This window comes from Phoenix dactylifera, chromosome 12 (genome assembly GCF_051530095.1).
Source record: "Phoenix dactylifera cultivar Ajwa chromosome 12, Ajwa_hap1_PhDact_Kaust_v1.1, whole genome shotgun sequence".
Taxonomy (NCBI): Eukaryota; Viridiplantae; Streptophyta; class Magnoliopsida; order Arecales; family Arecaceae; genus Phoenix; species Phoenix dactylifera.
This window is the reverse complement of record NC_143201.1, coordinates 17,606,137-17,630,115: the sequence shown is the minus strand read 5'-3', so window position 1 is coordinate 17,630,115 and position 23,979 is coordinate 17,606,137. Positions and strand designations below refer to the sequence as shown.

At 37.2% G+C, this 23,979-nt stretch overlaps 1 protein-coding gene across 1 annotated transcript; it reads left to right on the top strand.

Annotated features, from left to right (window-relative positions):
• The first annotated feature begins 12,636 nt into the window (after positions 1 to 12,636).
• LOC103709389 (GRIP/coiled-coil protein) lies at positions 12,637 to 19,795 on the top strand. The gene is made up of 2 exons (XM_039122966.3): positions 12,637 to 12,889; positions 19,549 to 19,795. Exons 1-2 carry the CDS (start codon positions 12,740 to 12,742, stop codon positions 19,615 to 19,617), a joined length of 219 nt encoding a protein of 72 aa, XP_038978894.1. The 5' UTR covers positions 12,637 to 12,739; the 3' UTR covers positions 19,618 to 19,795.
• The last annotated feature ends 4,184 nt before the right edge of the window (positions 19,796 to 23,979 follow it).

Sequence of the window (23,979 nt, the reverse complement as noted above, 5' to 3'; positions counted from 1 at the left end):
TGCAAGTTTTTGGAGGTATCAATGAAAGTAATGCTCATTCACCATGCCTTCGCTTCTTGGGCTATCAAAATTACCCTAAATGAAAAGATGCAAACCTTACGCTGTAAATATTATGTCCCTGTAGGGATACAATTGAAAAAAATATTCTAAGTTGGGATAAGTATTCGTTTTGAATTTAAAGATGGGAGAGCCTAAGTGAATTCTCTCTCAACACCACTCTCTATAACCATCCCTAACTCTAGTCCTAAACTCCTAATGCTTATCTACTTCTATTTTTAGCAGGAATGCTTATCTTCTATAAAACTAATTCATAAATATTACATAACTAATTTTAATTATTTTGTTAATTTACATATGTGTGTATATATATCTATGTATGTATGTGTATATGCACTCGTAAGCATGCATGCATATAAAATTTTCAACAATTACTAATGTATATTTAACAGAACCATCGAAATATAAAATTTTTATTTCTAGACAATTCCAATAATGTATTTTATGATCAACGATCTGAATTTTTAATTTAAAATTTTTATTTTTAATTTTGAACTATGAAATTTTTAACTAAAAATGAATGTATAATATATAGTTTAGTGATGAACAAATTGACACCAAGATATGCTGCTAATTTTAGAATTTTTTAATTGATTGGCTGAAGGTTTTTCCTGTTACTATTTGCAAGGGTCTCATCTGTTCCCATCATTGCTATGCTATTTGAATTAAGATCTCACCCAACTGGCCATGATCTACATCATAAATTGCTGAAATATTTTATGAAAGCATGATCAGGTGGCCAGAAAGTGGACCGATTTATTTTTGTAACATGTCAAAAGTTTATGATTTTTTGTTTATTTTAGCTTATATTTAGAAATATATTTTTTGTTGTGTAGATCATGAATGGCATAAATTTAACAATTTGGTGGTGAAGAAAACATTTTGGCACTCCTGTAATTACAACTTATAGCAACATAAAATGCGCAAAATGTTTATAAGTGAAGAATGAAATGTTTTGGAGGCTCTTTCTTTTTCCTCCTAAGCATCAAGTAATTGCATAATTCTTTATGACATTATAACTGGCTTGCTCAGAATTTATGTATGTGTAAATGATGGCCAATGTGCAGAACATGCACAATTTTGTGAATTTTTAATCCTGAAAATTTCAATTAACCATTGGCATGCACCTTTCTGGATGAGCAAAGCACCCTTCTGCTTTAATGAGTGTAATCAAGTCATCCACTATCTATTAATAAATGTTTGTTTAAGGAGCTTGGGTGCAGTAAGTACATGTGATGAAGTACTAAGTTCTATCAGTTAAAAGAAATAAAAAAGGGAGGAACAGATATTATGACAGTTCTGCAAACTCCCAGTCTTTTGAGCTTATTAATAGACCAGTACTTTTTAATAGTATATTTAAAACAAGAAAGGGAATAGCATTCTTTTGGTCTCTTAATTTTATTTTGTCCATAATGAAAAATAATTAACTATTAAGAATTTTTATTATCAATTTCTTTTAATGGCTGAAATTTAAAACTAGAAACACACATTTTACCAAGATACTTCTAATGAAAGATCTCTTCTCTTTACTATTGGAAAAACAATATTTATGATATTTTTAAAAATAAATTTTTGGGTGAGAAAGTGAAGGGGATAACTCCATACTATATTCGAAATACTTAGGAACGTGCTATCCAACACTTGAATTTAAAACCTCTAGTTGCTGAACAAAAGATTAGGGGTGCTGCTGAGCACGACCTAGTTCACTATTTAAAATAAATCCATATCTAACCTACATGAAATGAACCTGTCCATCGACTGAAAAAAAAAACTCATAATAAAAAACATCTAATAATTATCAATTATATTTTATATTCAGATAACATAATTTTCAAAAAGATATATAAGTAATTCTAATATAAGATTTCTTCTTCTTCTTCTTCTTCTTCTATTTTATAAACCAAATAAAAATAATTTAATAAACTACCTTTAAGTAAAGTAGGTTTTGCATAGGAAATCCACTTAATTATTTTTTTGATTGAAAAAGTTGGATTAATTCTTTTTACAAAATAGTCTACATTTAGGGTTTCTAGACAATTTTATCCCTAGGTTTAAATACGAAATGAGCATAGTCCAAAAGAAATGTGCATATGATGCTCAAAGTATGTTAATCATATCAATAAATACATATTGCTTGTCTTGTAATCAGGCTCATGGGCAAACTTATCTTGAAACCCTTAAATATGTTTTCTGAAAAACTTAATTTAAACTTTTTTTTATAAAACCAATAATTAAGTGGACTTTTTCTTCTTTTTTTTTTTGCAAAATCTGCTTAAGTGAAGAATTTACCTACTTTTTTTATTATATACAATAATGCATGACATGTATACACAAAGCACTACCTATGCATTTGATATTTTAAATAGAAAACTTTCCCTTTAGTTATATTTTAAGTATCCCTCATTGATCAATAGTTGCACCCCTTGCTTGGAAGCAAGGGGTGAAAGATTTGGATTTTGAGTAGTGTTACCGATAGGTTCATCTACCTCCTTTTCTCCTACTGAATGGGACTTTCCTCCCATATGTAAAAGAAAGTCAAGTTTTAGGGCTATAGGCCATGAAAAGAAAGATATTAATGGATAAGTGGTTTTAACCACCCACTTAGAGATGGCCTTTCTGTTTACCCAAAAAAATGGCTTTTCTAGTCACCACCTTAGAAATCTTCTCATAATTTGCAGAGGTAACATAAACAGAAATTAGCTAGAAAAATTACTCTAAATTCATATTGACCAAAATAAGCCTTACATAAAGAGCCCGATTTTAACATCACCGGACCATTATGCCTCCATCATCACATGAATGCATGTATATATTTATCTTGGTAGATAACAACGCATTGGTAAATGATAATAGATGAACATAACACAGTTTGATGCACACTTGAAATATTTTTATAAGTAATCATGAAGATAGGAGTTTTAATAATGCAATAAAATTCAACTCAAATTCTTATAATTTATATATAAATTTAATAATAATTCTCTTCTCAAATGCTAATGATTATCTGATTTCAGAACTTGGTCCATGAACTATTTTATGTATTAAGGCCTTCCACAGAATAATACAGGAAATTTTAACAGCATATTGATAGGATCCAAGTCACAATGGAGCTGAAGGGCAGGTTTGTATTAATCTATTTGTCCATGGCAGACAAAGTCATGAGTGTTAAAAAAAAAGCAGGGCACAGACATCTTCCAGGAGCAAGCAAGGTTCCTAATCCTAGCAGAATTCCCTCAAGGCTTTTATTATATCCTTATTATAATAGTTGGGTATTGATCTTAAGTTTAGTCCTTGCCTGCAGAGCACATGGTGGTGCACTGTCCAGAATGGAGGTCAATGAGATTCCTCAGGGCTCTCCAAATGAGGCCATCCATGACATCCTTAATAAAAACAAATTGCAATAAAGGTTGTGGGGTGAAGAATGGCTTTTGAACGACCAGAACAACCAACCATGCTCATGAGATGCCACATGCATCAAGACAACATGTCTCCTAGGAAATTTTGTTTGTAATGCTGACAAATACTGCAATTACATTTTACCTTCAATCTCCAACTTTAATCCCTGATGTTTTCTCTGCATCGACCAAAGTCTGCGAGGACTAAAACAAGGAAGCAGGCACCACCGTTATGGTTTGCCTCCCTTCTTTCCTCTTCTCACATTACCGCGATACTTCCATGCTTCAGCATGGGAGAAGTAAATAAAAATAGTCATAAAACTAGGCAAGATTTGCCGTATCGGTGGGTACTATACCGTACCAATACTCGGTACAAAGCTTCAGCTTACAACATTGTACAATATACTGGCATGGGGTTCACTATCGAGATGGCGAATTTTGCTAGGAGGCTTTAATTTCTACAATCACATGTTACATAACATAGTCCAATCATTTTCTTGCACAGCTGCAACACAATTCAATCATGATTCATATCAATTTCAAAAACAATAAAATAATCCTGCGATAACAATTGGCCCATCTTTTCGCTCTATGCTCACTTGTAACAATATCAAAGCCAACATTCAAATTCGGGATGATATGATCTCTTTAGATGATAGATACACTCTGTGTGCCTCTACATGGACAAACGTTCTACAAGGAGACTAAACAAGAGAGTGTATTTGTGAAAGCAGAAATCCATGCATCAAAGTACTGCACCACCCACCACCCTTGAGTCCAAAAATAAACCAAGCTATGAGCACAAGAACCCTGGCCCCAACATAGAAGGGTGGTAATTATAATGATCAAGCAAGCCACTACAACATGTCCACTTCTTATAATAATGGTATTGTTAACAAAATACTCTTGCACTGCGACCAACAGAAGAACAATTCCAATAAACTATAGGGAGGGGGAGCAGTCATTGTTTCTTACCCCCTCCCAACATCATGAACAAGCAAGTAGAGACTGAAAACATAAACAAGATGGAATACATCTTGATCAGTAATGGCATCCAAAGCAGTTGCAAGCCTTGGGTGTAAAGGAGCAGAAGCCAAATGGTCGATGAGGTATGTTGCAATTGATGGCATAGCAGCAGGGAGAAGGGAGGCAGAGTCCTTTGGGGCCACCGCAGCAGGTACAGAGAGCACATATTTGGAAGTTCCCGAGCCTCCTTCTGGTCTCATTCAGCACCAAAGCCCCCTGCCCCGGCACAGCCACAGGCTTCATCGCCTCCGACTCGTTCAACAGAGCCTGCTGAAATGGCACAGATCCATTAGAAAATTCAGTAAAGTAGAGCTCATATCAATGCCCCATTAAGCAAAGATGGAAAAACTTACATGACCTGAGCTTAGCCCATTGGAGAGATGACTCATGAAGAGGAGAAAAAAGAGGTAGTGAGAGAGAACTCTGAGTTTGGAAGTCATCTCTCTCTCTCTCTCTCTCTGTAGCTATGAAGGGAGCTTGAGAGGAAGAGGATTTGTTTCTTTGTGGTTTTAAAGACTGGAGAGGGAGCTTTAGTGGGAAATTCTAGTGCACCTACCTCCTAGTTTTATGTGAAGGAGGTCTCAGTTTTGTTGGTGAAATGCCAGGAGATGGGAGTGGGAGAAAGGGCATGGAATAGGTGAAGAAGGTGGGTTGGAGGGGTGGGGAAAATGCTGTGGGGGCTAAAAGGCTTTCTGAGCCTGGGAAGGAGGGGATCTGGGGTTTTGCTTTGTATTTTGACCCCTTCCCTCTTCCAGCTGTCAGTCTGGAAGTCTTTTCCCATATAGGGCCAAAATGATGGTCCCTCTGCTAGCTAAAAAGTAGCAGTGAAAAGAAGGGGTTTAAAAAGTGATGGATAGCATGGCCTGCTCCCATCACTTGAATGCTGAGGCTTGGACTCAAGTCTTCTCTATATCTCATCCTCCTAAATATATGATTTAAGGCAGAACCCAAAATGGCCTAAAGAACAAATATAAAAATTTTAAAACTACTGTTGGTATAAGGAACAACCTCTCCCATTTAAATGGAGAAGGCTTTGTAGCAGATTTGAATAGAGGATTTCGTTGAGACATGGGAAAGGAGTTCTTCCAATAGGGTAATTCTCACTCCTAATAAATGTAGGAGAAGGTGAGGAGAAAGAGTGGCTCTCACATGCCTCCCTTCTTAAATTCCTTTCTTCTAGAAAAAAAATAAATTACTGTACCATACATAAACTCTTATGCATGACTTATACGCTGCTAACTTGGTATCTGATACATATAATCACCCTTCCAAGAAAGGCAAAAGAGGAAGCCAGCTCTCTCTCTCTCTCTCATTGGGCTCCATTTCTCACCTATTTCCCATTTATTTTCTCCATTCAAACATGCTATTATTTTTGATGGGGTTGCCATCTATAGAAACGACATTACTCGTCCTTGGTCTTTAGATAAGATTGTTATATATATATTGTAGTTGTCGCTATCAAGAAATGCTGTTGCTATGCTAGATTGCCATGCATCTATTCTCTCTTTCTTCTTTCCTCTCTCTGGTCAAAATCATCACCACTGCTGATTGTTGTTTTTCAGTTCAACATGTCGACGTTAGCAATTATGAAGTGGTTGTCAATGTGATTATCTTTATCTTCGGTCCTCTCTCCATCACCATTTCTCTCTCCTTTTAGTCGCAACCATGGACATTATGAATGCCGAGAAATTAATGGCACCGCCCTTTTCATCAAGTTGACGGAAGCCGTACGTAGGTAGGAAATATTATAGCTGGCATTTTTTTTTTTTTTTGACGAAATGGGAGCAATAACCTCCCAGTAAATATATTAAAGCAGAAGAAAGGTCATAAGATGGTTAAAGAGACGGAGCTTACATACATGTAGCCCTGCAACTCGTGCACTTGGTTTGAGATGGAGCAAGGCAGCGAAGGAGTTGCATCTTTCTGAGGGGGATTCAAGATAAAAAAGAGCTTACAGATGCAGTTTCTTTCTGTTTAACAGCCACGGACTCCACATATATTGACGATTCATTACTTCTTAAGGGAGATTAATCCCAAATCTATTCCCGTCGGCTGGGTCAACTAACTTTTTTCATCTCCAATAATGCAGCATCTTAAAGCTGCCAGAATAGATAGAAATCCAGCTTTTCATTAAAGCAATGCTTTGTTTCAGATGCCTTAGTTGAGAATCTGCTTCAAACTGGAACATTAGCTCATTTCGATCGTCCTTTCGATGCGATGACTCCGGCAAATAACTGATACAACACGATCCCATGTCGTCTTCGGTATGTCTTTGGGCAGTTCTTTTCTCCATGTCGTCCATAGATTTTCAACGCTATGTGGTGTTTGATGTATACGTAGAGCCTGATCAATCCTTTGCAAGAGATACTTGGAATGGTTGCATGTTAAGAACACATGGTCAGAAGTTTCTACTTCTGAACTACACAGCGAGCATAAAGAAGGAACTTGGATATTCCATTTTTCTTAGTTTTTGCAGCTGTGGGGATTTTATTTTGAAAGGTAAGCGAGATGAAAAAAAATATTAACTCTCTCTGATACTGGGAGTTTCCGGCTGGTTTTTGCGAAATCCAATTGGATGCCTCCATGGCAGAAGAAGTTGTAACGCTTTTTAACTGAGATCGAAGTGTCAAGTAAGGAATTTATTCCAGAAGGCTGTTTGATTTCCATCTCTGATTTTAAGCCTCGATCGAGCCTTGCAAGAATAAATTCCTTACTTGCAGCACACTTCTCCATGCATCTGAACTTAGCCCTCGTTTTCTGGAATCCGTTTGACTTGGAAGTTTGTTTGCATGGTATCCGGCTTGGATTATCTTTCTCCACTGTTTGTCATATTCTCTATAGCATCAAGAGACATTGGTTAAAGATTCTCAAATAAATAGTCCCTGGGCCGGGTCTGCAAATGTTTGACCAACCAGCACGGCAGTGGCGTCCATAGCAGGCTTTGCTTCCTCTCTTGAATGACTTACGGTGCATCCTTTCAATTTTCTAAAGGATTTTGGCTGGGATGAAGAACGATGGCATCCTAACATATTGGAATGGATCCCAAAACAACATTGATGAGTGAGTGTCAATCTTCCCCCAATTGACAGGACTTTGTTCTTCCATGTTGCTAGTTTTTTTTTCCCAATCTCTTCCACAATGAATTTCCAATCCAAACATCTTAGCATGCTGTCCCAATCCAAGATCTCATCCAAAAAGGCCAGTCGGAAGATATTTTTTTGGATTCTTTGGTCCTGTATAAATACCCAAGATCTTCTTGGCGAATAACCGATGTTGGACTAGACACACGTCCGCACGGGTCCTCACATACTCCCCCCGTTCAAGCCTTTAGGACCTGACAAGTTCAAATCTAATTACAAGCACCACAATCGGCATGTGGTTAGCCCCAATAAATTCGTGCTACAGTGTCCCTAGTCCACATAGGTTATGGGTCGGATCCGCTCTGATACCATTTCTGACAACCCAAGACCTTATCCAAAAAGACTAGCCAAAAGGTATTTTTTGGGTTATTTGATCCTGTATAAGTACCCAAAATCTCCTCGACGAATAATTGATGTAGGACTAAATACACGCCTGCACGGTTCTCATACACATTTATGTGAAGTGGGAAGCCAAGGTACGTTGTGGGGAGCTTTGCACTACTACATCCTATCAGGGATGGCGAAAAACTTGCATCTTGCCTCTAGCATCCCAACTCCAATGAGCGAGTTCTCATCGAAATCAATCTTATGACCTGTAATCAGCTCCAAATGAATATAAAATGAATTTTCAATTTGAAGCATACCTTTTGTTAGCGCTGCAGATGATTATTGTGTCATCAACATATTGTATGCAGTGAGTCTCCATCAACATCTTTGATGATCCCACCCCTCTTATCAAATCATTCCTTGCCACCAGCCCTATTATACGTTCTAAGAGATCTATAACTAGGATGAATAACAGGAGGGAACGGGGCTTATTCCTTTTCTAGTTTGGATCCATCTTGTAGGCTTACCATTCATTAGGAGGGCTACCTTGCTTGCTTATAGAATCGTTGAAATCCAACTACACCATGTTGCCCCAAACCACCTTGCTTTAAGGATCTTGATGAGAAAGTCCCTATCCACATTGCCAAAAACTTTTTCATAATCTAACTTGTGGAAGAGACCCTCCTGTCTATATCTTTTGCAGCATGCCATAACCTCCATAACAAGAGTAACAATCCTTGATTTGTCTGTCTCTAATAAAAGCCAATTGTAGTCTGAAATGAGTTCATTCATGTGTGCAGCTAATCTCATTGCTAATACCTTTGTAAAGAGCTTGCGGATTCTACTTATGAGACTTATGGGTCTGTAGTCTTTAACCAGAGTACTCTCTTGCTTTTTTGGAATCAATGAGATGAAGGCATAATTACTCTTATCAATGTTAGTTGGTTCGAGAATAGAGATTGCCAAATAACTTGCCTATGTCATTTTTACGTAGATCCCAATACCCCTCAGTGCCCTGCACCTTCTTTTTGGGGAGGCTGAAGAGAGCTTTTCGAATTTTCTTTTCAGTAAAAGGTTTCTCAATGTCAGAAAGGTCCACCCCTTTATCACTTTATAAAGCTGCCCAATCTAATTGTATTATGCGATCAATGACTTTATTTGGTTTTCCTAGAAGGTCAGGGAAAAAGTTCAAAACTATTTTCTTAATTTGTGCAGCTTCCATGATAACCACACCGTTTTGTTCAACTTGTTGGATTGTATTTCTCCGCCTTCTTGAATTGGCCTGCAAATAGAAAAATTTGGTGTTCTTATCTCCAAACTTTAGCCTTGGCCTTGATCTTTGTTTCCAAAAAATTTCTTCTTGAGCAATAATAAATTCCAGTAACTTTTTGAGGTTGAGTCATTCTGATAATTTCTTCTTGTCACGCCCTAGATCCAGTGCATGACATGGTCGTGCTACTATAGGGTATTACCCATAATAACATGAAGCCCACAAAAAAAAATTCTTCATAAAAAAAATTATAGAATAATAAAATTAGTCCAATTCTATTTGTTAAACAAAAAGAAGCGGGTACAGGACATCTAAATCCAATATTTGAATATTCCAGACTACATGACCCAAACTTTATAGTCATAGCTACACTTACTGATAACTCATTGTCATGGAAGCCCTTTCCTTACTCCTCTTGCATCTATGCTTCGAGCTTTATTCTTTCATCCTTTATTCATTTATTCTTTCTGGCTCCTAGCTAGTAACCTTAATTATCTGGAAAAGAAATATAAAGAGATAAATGAGCTTTGCGACTCAGTAAGTAACCATGCACCACCTTACCGGATCAAGCATAAATTTTTACATAATTCAATGCATCATTTAGAAAGTAAAATTATACTGTAAAATAAAATATTTTATAAATATAATAACAAATTGTCGTAGCAAACCAATCATATATGCACAAATCATGCAATTTGTATTGCTGAAGGTGCATTTTAAAATATCTATAGTCATCAAATATTTACCATTTATTTATACTTTTAACCAAAATATTGCTTGCAGATTTTTACGCTACGGTCACTATAACCCGTGATAGGGTCGTCTTCATAATCGACAAGATATCATAGTTCATATTTGTTACCAACTTTAACCTGTTAGCAGAAGACCATTTTTTTTAGATGCTAGCTCGAGAGTGTCGATTGGCCTCCATTTCTAGAGACGGTAGCTATTTAAGAGCTCGTAAAATATTTCATATTTTTTATAAATCATATCTTTATAAATAAATTAGAAATCTAAAATATCGCAAAAGTTAAAATGCATAATCATAGCATATATATCATTTTCATAGTAACATGTAATTTTTCATATTCATAATTTATGCGTAAAGGAATTATAATGAAGTATTTAATAAAAATGCTATTTGGCCAAGAAAATGAATCATTTTCAATCATATGCTTGAACCTTTTTTTTTAAAGAAAATGTAGGATCAATCATGTCGAATATAATTCATAATTTCATTCTAAAAATTGATCAATAATATAAAATTAATAAGGTTTGTATTAAAGTCACTTACCTTTATTCGTCTAAAGATCACTAGGTTCAGTTAGATAAATCCGCTACACCTATCAAAACCGTTTAAGAAGTATAAATTACTTGATATTCACTATTTAAAAATTTAAGTACAAATTAAAAAGCTCTAAACAACCCGAAATGGACTTTAGCAGGCTTCAAGTCCCGACTGGGTAAATCGGTCTGGAATCTACAAGTTAAGTAGAGAAAAAAATATTGAACCAAGGATAGGAAGAGAGAGAGAGAGAGAGAGAGAGAGGTTAGAGAGAGAAGAGAGAAAGAACGAGAGAGACAGAAAGAGAGAGAGATAGGAAGAGAGGGATGAGTTTTTCTCTCTCTCCTCCTCTTCTTCTTCCTCATCTTTTCTTTCTTCTTCTTTCTTCTTTTCTCGAAAATCAAGAGAAAGATGAAAGGGTGGTTCATGGTGGTTTCCTTGGCCGAGATTCGGCAGATGGTAGCCGGAGGTAGTGGCAGGAGCGACAAGCAAGCGGTGACGACCGTGCTCGGCCAAAAAGGAGGAACAAAGGAAGAGAGGTAGAGCTAGCTGCCTTGGTGGCAGCCCGCACGACCTAAGGGAGGTTCAACGAAAGATGGGGACTCACCGGCGAGCGACACGGATGGCGACTCACTGTCGGTGGAGGCGATTTCCAGTGGATCCCGGCAAGAAGAGAGGAAAACAACACTCAAAAATAGTGGGAGAATGGGGGTGCTTTGAGCAATAGTGCTTGGCCGAGGTGGTACACCAGCCACCGAAGATGAGGAAGAAGAAGAGTGCTCGACGGATGGCGGATCAAGCAAAGAGAAAAGGAGGGATTTATAGAAGTTTTGGAAGGGATAAGCTCGACCATCTATGAATCTCGGCGGCAGATGCGTAAGACCCCAACGGTCGGTGGTCATTCAATGGCCTCGCGGAGCCTGAACAACCACGATTTACCATGGTTTATCGGCTCAATGGAAGAGGGGAAGCAGAGGATCGTGATTGCAACCTCTGTTTCGATTCCCTCTTCTTCTTCTTCTTCTTCTTTTTGAAATTTGAATCAAGCCGGTTGGGCTTGCCGACTTTGGTCCAGGTCAAGCCCAATTGGCCTAATTCTTACACTTCTTGAGCATCTAGTTGTTCAATGAGTTGCTTCATGAAATTTTTTCTCTAGAGGATGTTGCCATTTTTGTCTTAGTTCCATCATTTGAGCTTCAATATTCTTTTTTCCTTTTTTGATTAACAGGATCTGTAAGCAATTTTGGAACATATAGTAGTTGATGCATATGAAAGGTGCCAATGCTACCTTCAAAGTGGCCCGATGAAAGTAGAAAATAAAAACCCAACAAATATTAAACTAAAAGCTAACTAAGAAGAACTAGAAGCTTAGTAACCAACGGTTCTAGGTTTGAGTATGCATCTTCAAGAATTTGGGGCAAGCGTAACAGTTAGGTGGGTCTCTCTCATTCTCTCTCAAAAAAAAAGAATGAGATACTAGAGAGAGAACTAGAAAGCCAAATAGAATTAGAAACTAAGACTAGAGAACTAACTAGTAACTTCTCAAATTCCATAAGCTAATACATAATTTAACTAGGTCAAGTTTATGTCCCAACTTATGACCCCACAAGTCCAAGTTGGATCCAAGTGAAGTCTAGATAAGGGAAAGTTCCCTTCAACTTGACCCAAATGCTCAAATTGTAGCCCTACTTCAACACCATTACTATATCATTACGGTGCAAATTCGTAGTTAAAAAATAAATTAAATTTATTATATCACAAACTTATATAGGTTCTAATTGCAGAGAGGATTTGGGAGGAGGTAAGATTGACTACATATGGATATTGAAAAGATGAAGCAAAGTGAAATGATGTTTGTTGTGATACATTGCAATGGTAATATATGGTCAAGGGTGAGAAGAGTGCATGACTAATTTAATGTTATCTTCTTTGGATGTTGGATTTCCTTCGCATCCACCTGTTTGACCATCAAGAGATGGTCCCATTCCAAAGTGAAGTAGTTAGATAATTTAATGTTATTTTTAGTAATAATTCTTATTAAACTTTACATGCCAATAGTTATGATGTATTTTTTCTTTTACGGGAACTAATTAAAGGGTAAATTCGAGAAACCCCAGCGCATCGCCGACGCTTTTGGGTTTAGTTATAACAGCCTGTCCGTGACACGGAGTCCACCGGCGAGAAGCGATATTCTACTCTGTTGGCGTGGAAGCTGAGGAAAAATTCCGATAAGGCGGCGATGCCGAGGCGGGGCGGCGGCGGCGGGGTCCGGCGGGAGTCGCTGCTGACGAGGGCGGTGGGCGCGGTGTTCGCCTTCGTCCGCTTGGCCGAATTCGAGATCCTCTTCTTCCTCTTCTTCTTCATCGCCTTCCTCATTTTTAAAGATCTGGTGAGGGTGCTGATACCAATAAGAAGATAAAATACCTTAAAATAAGAAATTTATATGTGATTTATTTGGACCTTTAATCCTTTGATCGAGTTCTCGTGAAAGGTGACAGCTTTATGTGAATTTAGAACAAATCAATATTACTTAGGTTTTGGGATTTCTCACCCAATTTAAAAGGAAATATAGACAAAGTTACTAACTATAGATGCCTATCCGGTTTTAACTGTGAATTGGGAATCTTCGAATTTTATTTCTCGTCTTCTCTTTTATTATTTATCTATTTATTTACTTATTTATTTTTGAGATTGAATGTGGCAGGAGTTTTTCGTGCAGTTAATGAAATTTATGTTACTCAACTGTGAATGGGTTTTGGGATGTGGATTTTGGATAGACATTCATTTCAGGAGATGAATTATTTGACTTGGGTACCAGGAAATTGCCATTTAGGTATTGATAAAAGAAAATTTCCTTAAGTTGGATTTGGCTTCAATGCTGACGTCTTCCTACTTGAAAAGTTTAAATTAATAAAAAATTGTCTTTGGGTTTGTTTGAAGTGCTCTTGAATTCCTCTATGAGATAATTTATGTATTAGTCTTGTTGGAGTTGGTCAGGAGTTTGTATAGGATTTTTTATGAATATTTGGTCTGTATAGGCTGCGTTTGCAGGTTTTAGATTCAAATATTATGATTTCATTCTTTTTCATGATTTGAAATGTTTGGACTTTAAAGTTGAGATTGTCTTCATCGTGTTTATTTCTTAGACAAAGGAACTTCAAAAATGGAGGTATTTGAAGATAATATGGAGAGAAAAAACATGTTTTTGAAAATCTCTACTTAAGTGGAAATTTTTAATTTGATGATTTTAGGATGCTTTTGAAATTTCATCACATATTGACATTACAAAATCATAAGTAGTAGTTTGAAAAATCCTAAAACATCATGATCTTTTGGGACATCCAAACACATCCATATTTAGAAAGAATAGGTTTCAACCATCTACTTGAATTTGCCATAGATATTGAGGATGGAGGAATGAATGGTGAGAAAGGATTTATAGATTATTCATAAGTCTTGTTATTATGATTATGGATCATAATTGAAAAGAGAAGTTTCCGTTAGAAAGAATAGTCTTCATCTTTCTTTCGTGCTTTTGTTTGTCTGTCTCAAACCCTAAGATTATAACATGAAGGCTAGCTTCCCTTTAACTTGATCTTGGGGCTATGTTCGGTGGCATGGTTAGTTGGGTATCACTTGTGTGTGCATGGAGGCTGGTTATCATGATACACGTTGTTATGTGGAGTTGAAATTGATTGTGTTTATGTAGAAAGAGGAAACTCTAAAGCAAGGTCTGCTGTGCCGGAACCGAAGCCCGGACTGGTTGCTTGGCAACATAGGTCAGTACTCCCCTGTACCGTTCCATGCTGGGCTCATACCGACACAGTAGAAGAGGCGGGGGAGAGGGAGAACGAGAGAGAGAAAAAGAGAGAGAGAGAAGGGGGAGAGAGGGAGGAAGAGAGAAGGAGGGTGACAAAGTCCAGCGAAGGCCGGCGAGCTCGAAACAGGGGACCCGGAGGCAGAGCCCCTTCTCCACCTCCTCCGCGCGTCCTCCGCTCTCTCTTCCTTCCTCTCCCTTTCCCTCCCTCCTCCACTCGTTCTCTCTTTTTTCTCTCTTTTCTTCTCCTTTTCCCCCTCCGACGGCTTTTTATTTCGGTTGCCGGAACTATGCCGGTCCGCCGCCGATATGGCTCGGTACTTCCCAAACCACCCGGTTCAGGATGATTCTGCCGACTATGCTCTAAAGGCTCACAATCAACAGAATCATGCATTTATAAATGGACTTAAAGAGCAATTGTTGGAAAGGTTGTTAACATGCAATACAATCCTCTCATGGGGACAATGTCCTACTGCATGTATTATGCTAGACTAGAGGCAAGGAAAGAGTAGTATCTTGACTAATTTTGGATGAAGCTGATGGACAGCCAATGTTTGGCTTTTTATATCTACGCTTGGACTAGATGATCTCCATGAACCATTAGTTGTCAAATGGTAAAGCTAAAGATGAAAGTGCATCAAGCATTGGTAACACTAATGAAGATCCTTGAAAAGGTAGTTGTAGCCTGATATAATGCAACAACTGAGGACTTCATAGCTTGAACTTAAGTTGAGTACTAACACTAATGCTTGAAATTTCTGATTGGAATTAGGAAGATTTTGTGCGGAAACTATTTTGACATATAAATGATTGAGTGAGATCCCATGCTTGCAATTATCTATGGAATTTTTGCTTCTTTGTTTGTGAAAGTTCTTAGTTGGTTCTGTTGTAGTTAACATGACAAACTTCGCATAAAGATGTAAAGTCGGGCAAGTTAATATTTGCACCTAAGTATTATCTTGTCATGTTTTTCATTGAGTCTGCCCTATTATCATTTTGTTTAGCATTCTGCTGTGTGAGAAAGCTGCATCATCTTACAAATGTAACAAGATATATACATCAATTTGGGACCAAGAAACCATCATATAATTGTGATGATCCTCTACTGACTTTCATATGGTCCTTAGCGAACAAGAGTATATATTATTCACTAGCACACAACAATTACATCGGAGCATGAAATCATGTTGTTCACCAGTGGGAGCAATAGCACAAAGTTTTTTTTATTTTTTTAACATATATAATAGAAAAGATTTGAGGCAATAATACAACAGCAAGGTATTATGCTTGTTGAATGAATGGGTGATGGTTTAACCATCTTTTCTTAATGAAAAAACAATGATTATGTAAGCTTTCAACATTTGACTCCTCTTCTCCCTTTTTCTTTTTCCAAACTCATAAAAAATTTCATAGGATCTTCATAAATGTAGAAAGAAGTCAAAATGGTGTGGAATTTCACAAGTAAATTACAAGGATTGTCCTAGAAATGGAAATGATAATGATATATGCTCCTTGACTAGCTATCTAGTCTCTTCACAAATCTTCCCCAACTCTTATTTTGATCTTCAGAGTTTACGGTCCTTAAAACAAGATCCCTGGGAATCAACCTCCATTCTATGTTGTATGCAAATAAATTCTGGTGCCTGCAACAAATGAGAACATGTTGCAGCTATTAAAGCATGTGTTATTGGAACACTTGCGTCCAACTCCAAAAATCCATGTTGGATATGTATCCAAATCAAATATGTACTAGATACCTGGATACTTATGACAGTTTTTCATTGCCACCTTTATAGATTAGCAAAGAGCAGAACTCTTCCAACAATGAGTTTGACCCTTAATTTTAACATTGGCAATGAGTATTTGTTACTTCTAGAGATTGGTCAAGGATATAGGATTCAAATAACTTTCAAAAATTTTATTTTGTTGCATCCTTAAGTTAATTTAGGAAGTTTGAATGAGAAACATAAATATTGAAAGACCTTAAAAAACAATATATTGTTAATGTTTTTCTAATATTCAAACAACCAATATTTAAAGATATTAAAAATTTCAATTTAGTTAAATTAAATTTTATTTTTGTATTCTTGTATCGCAATTTTTCTCTCTTGTTGGCTCAAACACTCAGATGTGTCAAAATTCATATTTCTTATTTGTGTCCATGCAACATTGATCACAACTTTATATTTTTTCAGAAATATTATGTACAGGCTCCAATTAGATACAATCACAGTCACCTTTTATATAGATGGGGTAACTTAAAATTTAGTAACTAGAATTCTACAACTAATACTGCAGTTAGTCAACCCTTCAATAGGGTGTCATTAGTCTTGTTGGTGTCTTGGCAGACAAACCATTTAAAGAAGCCCTGGACACTTTGCCTGAGATGAGAGCAATTGCTGGAAAATGCAAGAATGATCGAATATTATCATGAACTAGTTCCCAGTATTGTGTTTTGATCTGAAATTGAGGGTTTATATGCAACATTTGTGCTAGTGGTGGCTCTACTATGGCACATTAGCAAGAAAACTTGAGAATGATTGTTAGTCCAGATACTCTCCTAGATTGTCTAATCTAGTGGTGGGAGCAGAATTAATCCATATTTGTTCTCATCCACAGCAAACAGAGGAACAACCTCATGCAGGCAAGGCCAGAGTATATGTGACCTACAATCTGATGTTGAAATTGAAGTTCATTGCTAAGCAACAAGATGAAAAGTTCGAAGATCCAATGGCAGGCTGGCTCGAAGACTAGTCCAACTAGGGTGACCTAAAGTTGGATGAGCCAGATGATCCTCTTAGACTAGCTAGATTCTTAGCAGAGCCAGCAAGGGTGTATTTTTGGGTAGATGAGAACATGAAGGCTGGCTAGGGGCAGGTGGGGGTGGAGGAGATGATGGCCATTCAGAGGAATTCGATGAACAATTCGATCATTAGATACTTGGGGTAGATGGTGGTTGCGACACAGAGGGACTCGATGGGTTGTAAAAGCACTATGCCAACTAGGGGGCTAGTAGCAGTTAGAGTGGCGAGCCAGGCTACTCAAGGGAGCCAGAGAGATGGGGTAAATAAGGGCAAGAACCCTCAAACATGTTGCCAAAAGGGCAACCAAACTGACAAGGTAACAGATCCTTTTGAAGCAGTGAATGGGGTACCTATCCAAGGGATGATATTAAGAAGCAGATTATTGGGTGGCTAGGCTTGTAAGAAGCAGACTATTAGAAGGTGGCCATTAGGATGATATTAGATGTGATATCAGGATGATATTGGCTGAAGGAAGTGAATTGGATGTGTTTTGCTTGCTTCCTTCGTAATTTTTATGACTTTATTCTTCATGTTGTGATTGATAAATAGAGTATTTTACTAAAATCATTTTTCATTTCTTTAAATTATTCCAAATCATACTATATTGGATCCTAATTGACCTTATGTTATAGGTTTTTTAGATGTTGTAGGTCATGGAATCCTGAAAAGCCATTAAAGATGGGAAAACTGACACCAAAAACTATTAGAACAATAGAATAAATCAACTAAACAGAAAAAAGACAAATAAGAATCAAGCAAATTGGATTTGTAGTGTACCAAGAGCGGTGCCCACACAGTCCAACATAAAATGTTAGTAATTACTCTATCAGCATGATAGCAACCTGGTATCAAACAAATATGGAGTTCAGTACTGGTACTTAAAGCATTAAACAGTATTATGGCGAGCTCATATGCTATCTGTTGATTAACATTCTAATAATCTAACCTTTGGGTTCAATGTAAAACAATGATATTTCTACCATTACCTTGTCCACTCTCTAGATTGGTCCTCCAAATAGAATAAAACAAGCAACTATTACAGCAATAAGACAAAAAAAATAAAAGCAAAGAGAATGGTTCCAATCTGTCTTGAATAGAAAGAAGACTTTATGAATGGTCTGGCATGAGTTTAAAATGGGAAAGTACTATATAACCTTATGCCATTATGCATCATTCTGTATACTATCTATCAGTTAGATATGCATAATTATAGCCTGATAAGCAGTGATTTGGACCAGCATGAATGGTATGGAGATGTCACTATACAAATACATCTGCCTTGCCTACAACTTTATGCAATTTAGCTCATGTTTGCACTATCACAGCCATGACAGGGTTCTCAGTCAGTTTTAAAATTTTCAAACCAGGTGGATTTCTATGAACACTCTGATCATCAATACAAAGAAGAGGAATATAAGCTTGCAGTGACTAGTAGCTATATAATCAATCCTCCCGAATCAAGACATTTTAATTCAATTAGGAAGCAAAGATAAGGTCTACTATAGTCTCAAAAAAGTTAGCTAAAAAGGATATCTTAGATCTAATAAGGAAGAAGGGCTTGATCTGAACCTTCATAATAGGTAAAATCTTACAGGCTTCAAAGCCCAAATAATGAGGTTGACTAGTAGATGGGTCTATCCTGGGAGTGTTTGTAGAAATTAGCATGATAGACTATTTTGCAGCCCTATACAGTGGTGGACTCTCCGGATACACAAATGTCATCCCCATGCTCATAGTAGATGTCTGAAAGAGTTTGAATCACATCAAGTATCAGTAAAGGTAGCACAGAGCTATCAGGACTCTTTAATTTGTTATTGAGAAGAGTAATTTTGTGCACCTTGTTGGTGCTATTCCTTTCAATGCATGAATGAGATTGCTCATGCTCGAACTAGAATGAAGTTTTAAGGCATCTGATTGGCTCTATATTTATGTTCTTAGTTAGATCTATTAATGATGAATTCTTTTTTTTAAAGGGAGTTCACTGCATGGTTGCCCATCCTGACATTCAAAGCTATATGACTTGATGTTAATTTGGACCTGTTTGGTATTATTCTTGTTTTTGTGTTATTGTTTTCTATACAAATTAGTGAACTAGCACGGAGATTAATGTTAAAGATAGCATTGGCAGAAAACATATCCTATTCCTTGCTTTTGTTTTCACTATTAACGGAGTCAGAAGCAATAAATCATTGCTACCAAAAGCTCTAAATATTTTGCAAAACAATTTAAAAACAAAAGGGTTTCTTTTGAGATGATTTCCAGTCTAGTTCATTTTGTCTTCTTGGGTTTTTGAAACAAGAGCAGAAAACAAGAGGTGTACCATATGGGCTCTCAATCTCGTGCTATAAATTATTGCATCTGCTTTACTCTGATGTTTGTCCTAGATTCACCAATGAATTATTTACTGACGGTCAAGATCTTCTACAGACATCACGGCCTGAATACAATCAGATCTTGGTGAAAAAGCCAGGTAATCGTGACTACTGGCCTTATTAGGGGGACAGGGGCTGCTACAGGTTGATGATAGAATCAGGGCAAGAATCTGAAGCTGATGCATGACTTCCTCACAGGATGCTGTTTCTTGCGTCTGTATGTCACCTTAAATTAGTGTTATCAGAGAGTGGAAATTTTGTAAGACATCTTCATATTTAAAGAACCTTTCCTCTCTGCTTCATCTAAATTCTGACAGAACTCTCCACGCTTTCCATCAGTTCCTGCCGGGTAATTTTGGCTGAAATCTGCCAGTCTTTGCTGTTCTCTGTGGATCTGAACCAGCCTGTGAGTTCCTTCTTTATCTTTTGTTTCGGTCACGGGCGGTTTCTGATTTGATTCTCTATATTTCTCTCTTTATTAATTGCTGGATCCACTCAGTAGAATTAGCCTTGCGCCATTCACCATCCAGAGCACGCAAGTGCGCACACTGAATCCAGCAAAACTAGGATTAACCCTTTTCAGGATTCTGATTTCAAGCATGTCAAAAGATCAGCTTCTACACTCATAGGCTGTTCTTGTGATGGAATTACGGAAACAACCCTCTGCAATCGCCATGGTTATCACTGTGCTGTGAGATTTTTACGGATTTTGCCCTCTATGCTTGTGATACTTTCTAGGATTTTTTTTTTCTTCTTTTGGATGTTTGGGTTTGTGTTTGCTCTGATAAATTATGCAGTGATTTTGTCTACTCTCTTGACTTCAAGAAATAAAGCATTACTTCTCAGCAATGTCATCCTTGATTGATTATCTTATATTGTTCTTGGGTTTTTTTTCTCTCTCTCTCTCTTTCTTTTTTAACTTTTGTTTCTTTCAAAGCTTGAAACATTGCGTTTCTTTCCCCCTTGTTTATCCCCTCATTGTAACAGAGAAGGGAAAAAAAAAAACATTGTGTTTGTCCATTTTAGAAGTAGAAAAGATGCACTCATGGAATAAGGCCAAGAGGCAGTTTGACATGAAATGCCTCATAGATTTCCTGTTACCAGGATATACCATCTTCACCAACAGTGCTGATCGCCAAAATTGAAACAGGCTGCATCCCCTAGGCAAAATTTATGTTCTTGCAAACGAGTCCTACGTTATGCAATAGAAGATTAGATTGTGCATCCGGAAAGTAAGGCTGTCGACATGAGCAGGACGTTTGGCTTGAAAAGGTCTTGCTCGGTATGTCACGGGTCTTGCTCAAGTTTAGAATGCAAGAGCTGTGCGCACAAAATGGCTACGCTTTAAATTTGTGCGGTTAACTCATGTTCTCAACCCTATAAAAAAATAAGCAGGATTTTGCCGCTCACCATTGTAAAGAGATTCTCTAGACCTGATGTGTTTTTGTTTCTCCACCTCTTGGGTGTATTATTTCTCTTAACTCAGATGGTAGTGCTCATACGAGATTAGCGTGAACAGCCGATATACCACAAAAAAAAAAAAGGTTATTCTTTAATATTATCAGGGAAAAAGAAGAAGAAGAAAGAAATCGTACTGGCTATACGATCTTTGTCTGCTGGCTGCAATATTCGCCACATTTTTGCTCATTGAATTGAGGGCAAAGTGTATGTAAAAAAAGCCTTATGAGACCACCTCAGGCCCTGACCTAGTACTCAAGGTTTGAGCAGCTAAACATGGTCTGGCCTTGCCGCACCTCCCAAGCTTAAGCTATGGAATGCAAGCATGCATAACTGGTAAAAGAGAAAATCGTCGTCATTCTAGCTGAGCAAATGAGATGAACATGGGTGTGCCAAGCATGGCTTTAGGTTAGCTTATTTTATAATTGAGCGAGCTTAAGCCAGCTCGTTTAAATGCTAAGTTGAACTCGAGTCCATGAATGTCTCATTTTAAAAAAAATCTAATGAAATTTCAAAATATTTCACATTTATATAATTTGGACTTATTTTTGGTTTATATTCGATCTAGACTAAAATATATTCTACTCTTCATAAATTATATAAATTTATAATAAATAAAAAAATATTTTTTATTAGTTAACATGTTGTTTTGAGCTCCATTGAAGGAGCTCAAACAAGCTCCATAGATTGCTACTAAGCAAGCCAAATGGAGCCAAATATGAGAAAACTTGTGAACAGCTTAAATGCGCGTCTGTGCGCTAGACGGCTAGACCAGACCTCCAATAATCTTGATTCCAGTGAATAAATTGAATTCCATAAAATATAAATAAGATGCCAAGAAATTGCTGTTTTCTCTTCCTTTAATGATTTCATGTCTCTTTCTGCGCACATACTCTAGACAAAAAACTTTTCCAACAATCTTGATTCCAATGAAATAAACTGAATTACATAAAATTTGAATGAAGAAAATAGGATCCGTTTGACATTGCTTTTATAGTTTTATTTCATCCTTTTATTTTTTTAAAAAAAAATTACAGAAGTCGAAACAAAAAGAATGTCCAGTACTACTACTTTTATTTTCTATTTTTAAAAATCACTTTTATTATTTCTGTAAAAATAAAAGTAAAAAAATATTTACTATCAATATTTTTCAAAACAAAAAACTTATTTTACCATCACTACCAACACCATGCCCAGCACCACCGTCGCCGCCTTAGCCACCACAATTGCTATTGTTACGGTTGAAAAAGAAGAATAAGATAAGAGAATTGTATTTTTGCCTATCTTTACAATGTATACGAGCAACCTTTATATAGTACTAGGAGGCTGAGAAAGTATGGTAAGGCCAACTATGTTTGGCATAATCAATCACAATTCAATCAAGATAAAGTTTGGTAAGGCAGACTAAGTTTAGCACAATCAACCTTGATGGAGGCCGACTATGTTTGGCACAATCAATCACAAAATCAATCAATAGTCCTACAATGATTCTAACAACTACCATTGTCGTCGTTGTTGCCATCCTCATAGCCACCTTTGCCGCCACCGTCGTCGCTATTACTATCATCGCCGCCTCCACCATATCGCTAGACGCTAGTGACTACACAGCCACTACCATCGCCTTCACTATTATTATCATCACTCTTTTCTACCACACCACCGCTATTGCAGCCATCACCTCCACTACATCATTGATACCCCCACACCAATACCATTGTCTCTGCTCATATCGCCTCCACCATAACACCAATATCATCACCATTATCTCTACCATATCACCCTACCGGCTACCAACATCATCACTATCTCCACTGCCTCCGCTGCAGCTATCATCAAGCTCATCACTATTGATGTGTTTATTTTTAAAAAATAATTAACTATATCAAAGATACTCATTTTTTACAAATTAGAAAAATAAAAATAAAATTTTTATTTTTATTTTTAAAAATAGAAAAAAAATTGAAAGTGATGCCAATTGATACTAAAACTGTTTTTTTTTTTGTCTATCTTTAGCGATCTCATATGTTTCATACTTGTTTGGATATGGCTAAAATTGGCACAATTATCAGACGTCCATGTTTCGGTCTCTTTTTCTCTGAACTTAAGGATCTGTACCACACATGTTTGAGGGTTTCAAGCTATTACAACTATGTGCGCCAGGATTTTAATGCTATTCTAGTTACGGAGTTGTCGGAAAAATAAGGACGAAAGCCGGTTTGGTTGAATGCATACATATAGTTTTCACCAAGCTTATGTAGCCCTTAAAACCGAACAAAGAGGGTTGATTGATGATGTATTCAACATGAAAAGCCACTTTATCAGTATAACAAGCTCAAATGCGTCCTTCCATATCTCTCTCTCTCTCTCTCCCTCCCTCCCTCCCTCCCTCCTTAAAATTTAGCCAGTACCAATGTGCATTGCGCTTTTTATTCAAATTATATTGCTTAAACTTTATCCAGCATCGATGATCGCCAATCCGACCTACACCGGATGATTCAGTTCGAACCGAAACTAGAGATCTTTGGGGTGGCAGGGATAGAATTCGGCATGCCTTGCACGCGGAGGGTAATCCTTTATTTAGTTGGTGGGACTCACATTTCCTATTCTTGAGTCTTCACTCGATGTATGCGCTACCGACGCTAAGTCGAGATGGTTCAACAAGTTAGGTTGGTTTAGTTATAATTAAGGCTGCAAATGGATCGGGTGGACTCGTGACCCGACCCAGCCTGACCCGCTTAGACCTAGCCCGACCCATTTTGAAGGACTCGTCGGGCCGGTTAGTATCTAAAATTGGACTCGTTCCATTTTTCGGGTCAGGTCTAGGTTTACTAAATTCAGACCAACTCGACCCGGCTTATTTAAAATTTGAGTAATTTTTGGTTTTCAATCATACGATCCGATCCGGCCCGACCCGAATCTATAAAACTATTTTGGCCCGCAGGCCGTAGCCCATGGAGGTGAAAACAAGTTCTAAAGCCATGGATGGATTGACCCGAACCGAACCCGAACTAGGTTAATGGGTTGGATC

Coding starts and splice junctions, on each gene's coding strand:
- LOC103709389 (XM_039122966.3), top strand. CDS start 12,740: ATGCCGAGGCGGGGCGGCGGCGGCGGGGTCCGGCGGGAGTCGCTGCTG. Junction 12,890..19,548: donor TCCTCATTTTTAAAGATCTG/GTGAGGGTGCTG, acceptor GATCTTCTACAG/ACATCACGGCCTGAATACAA.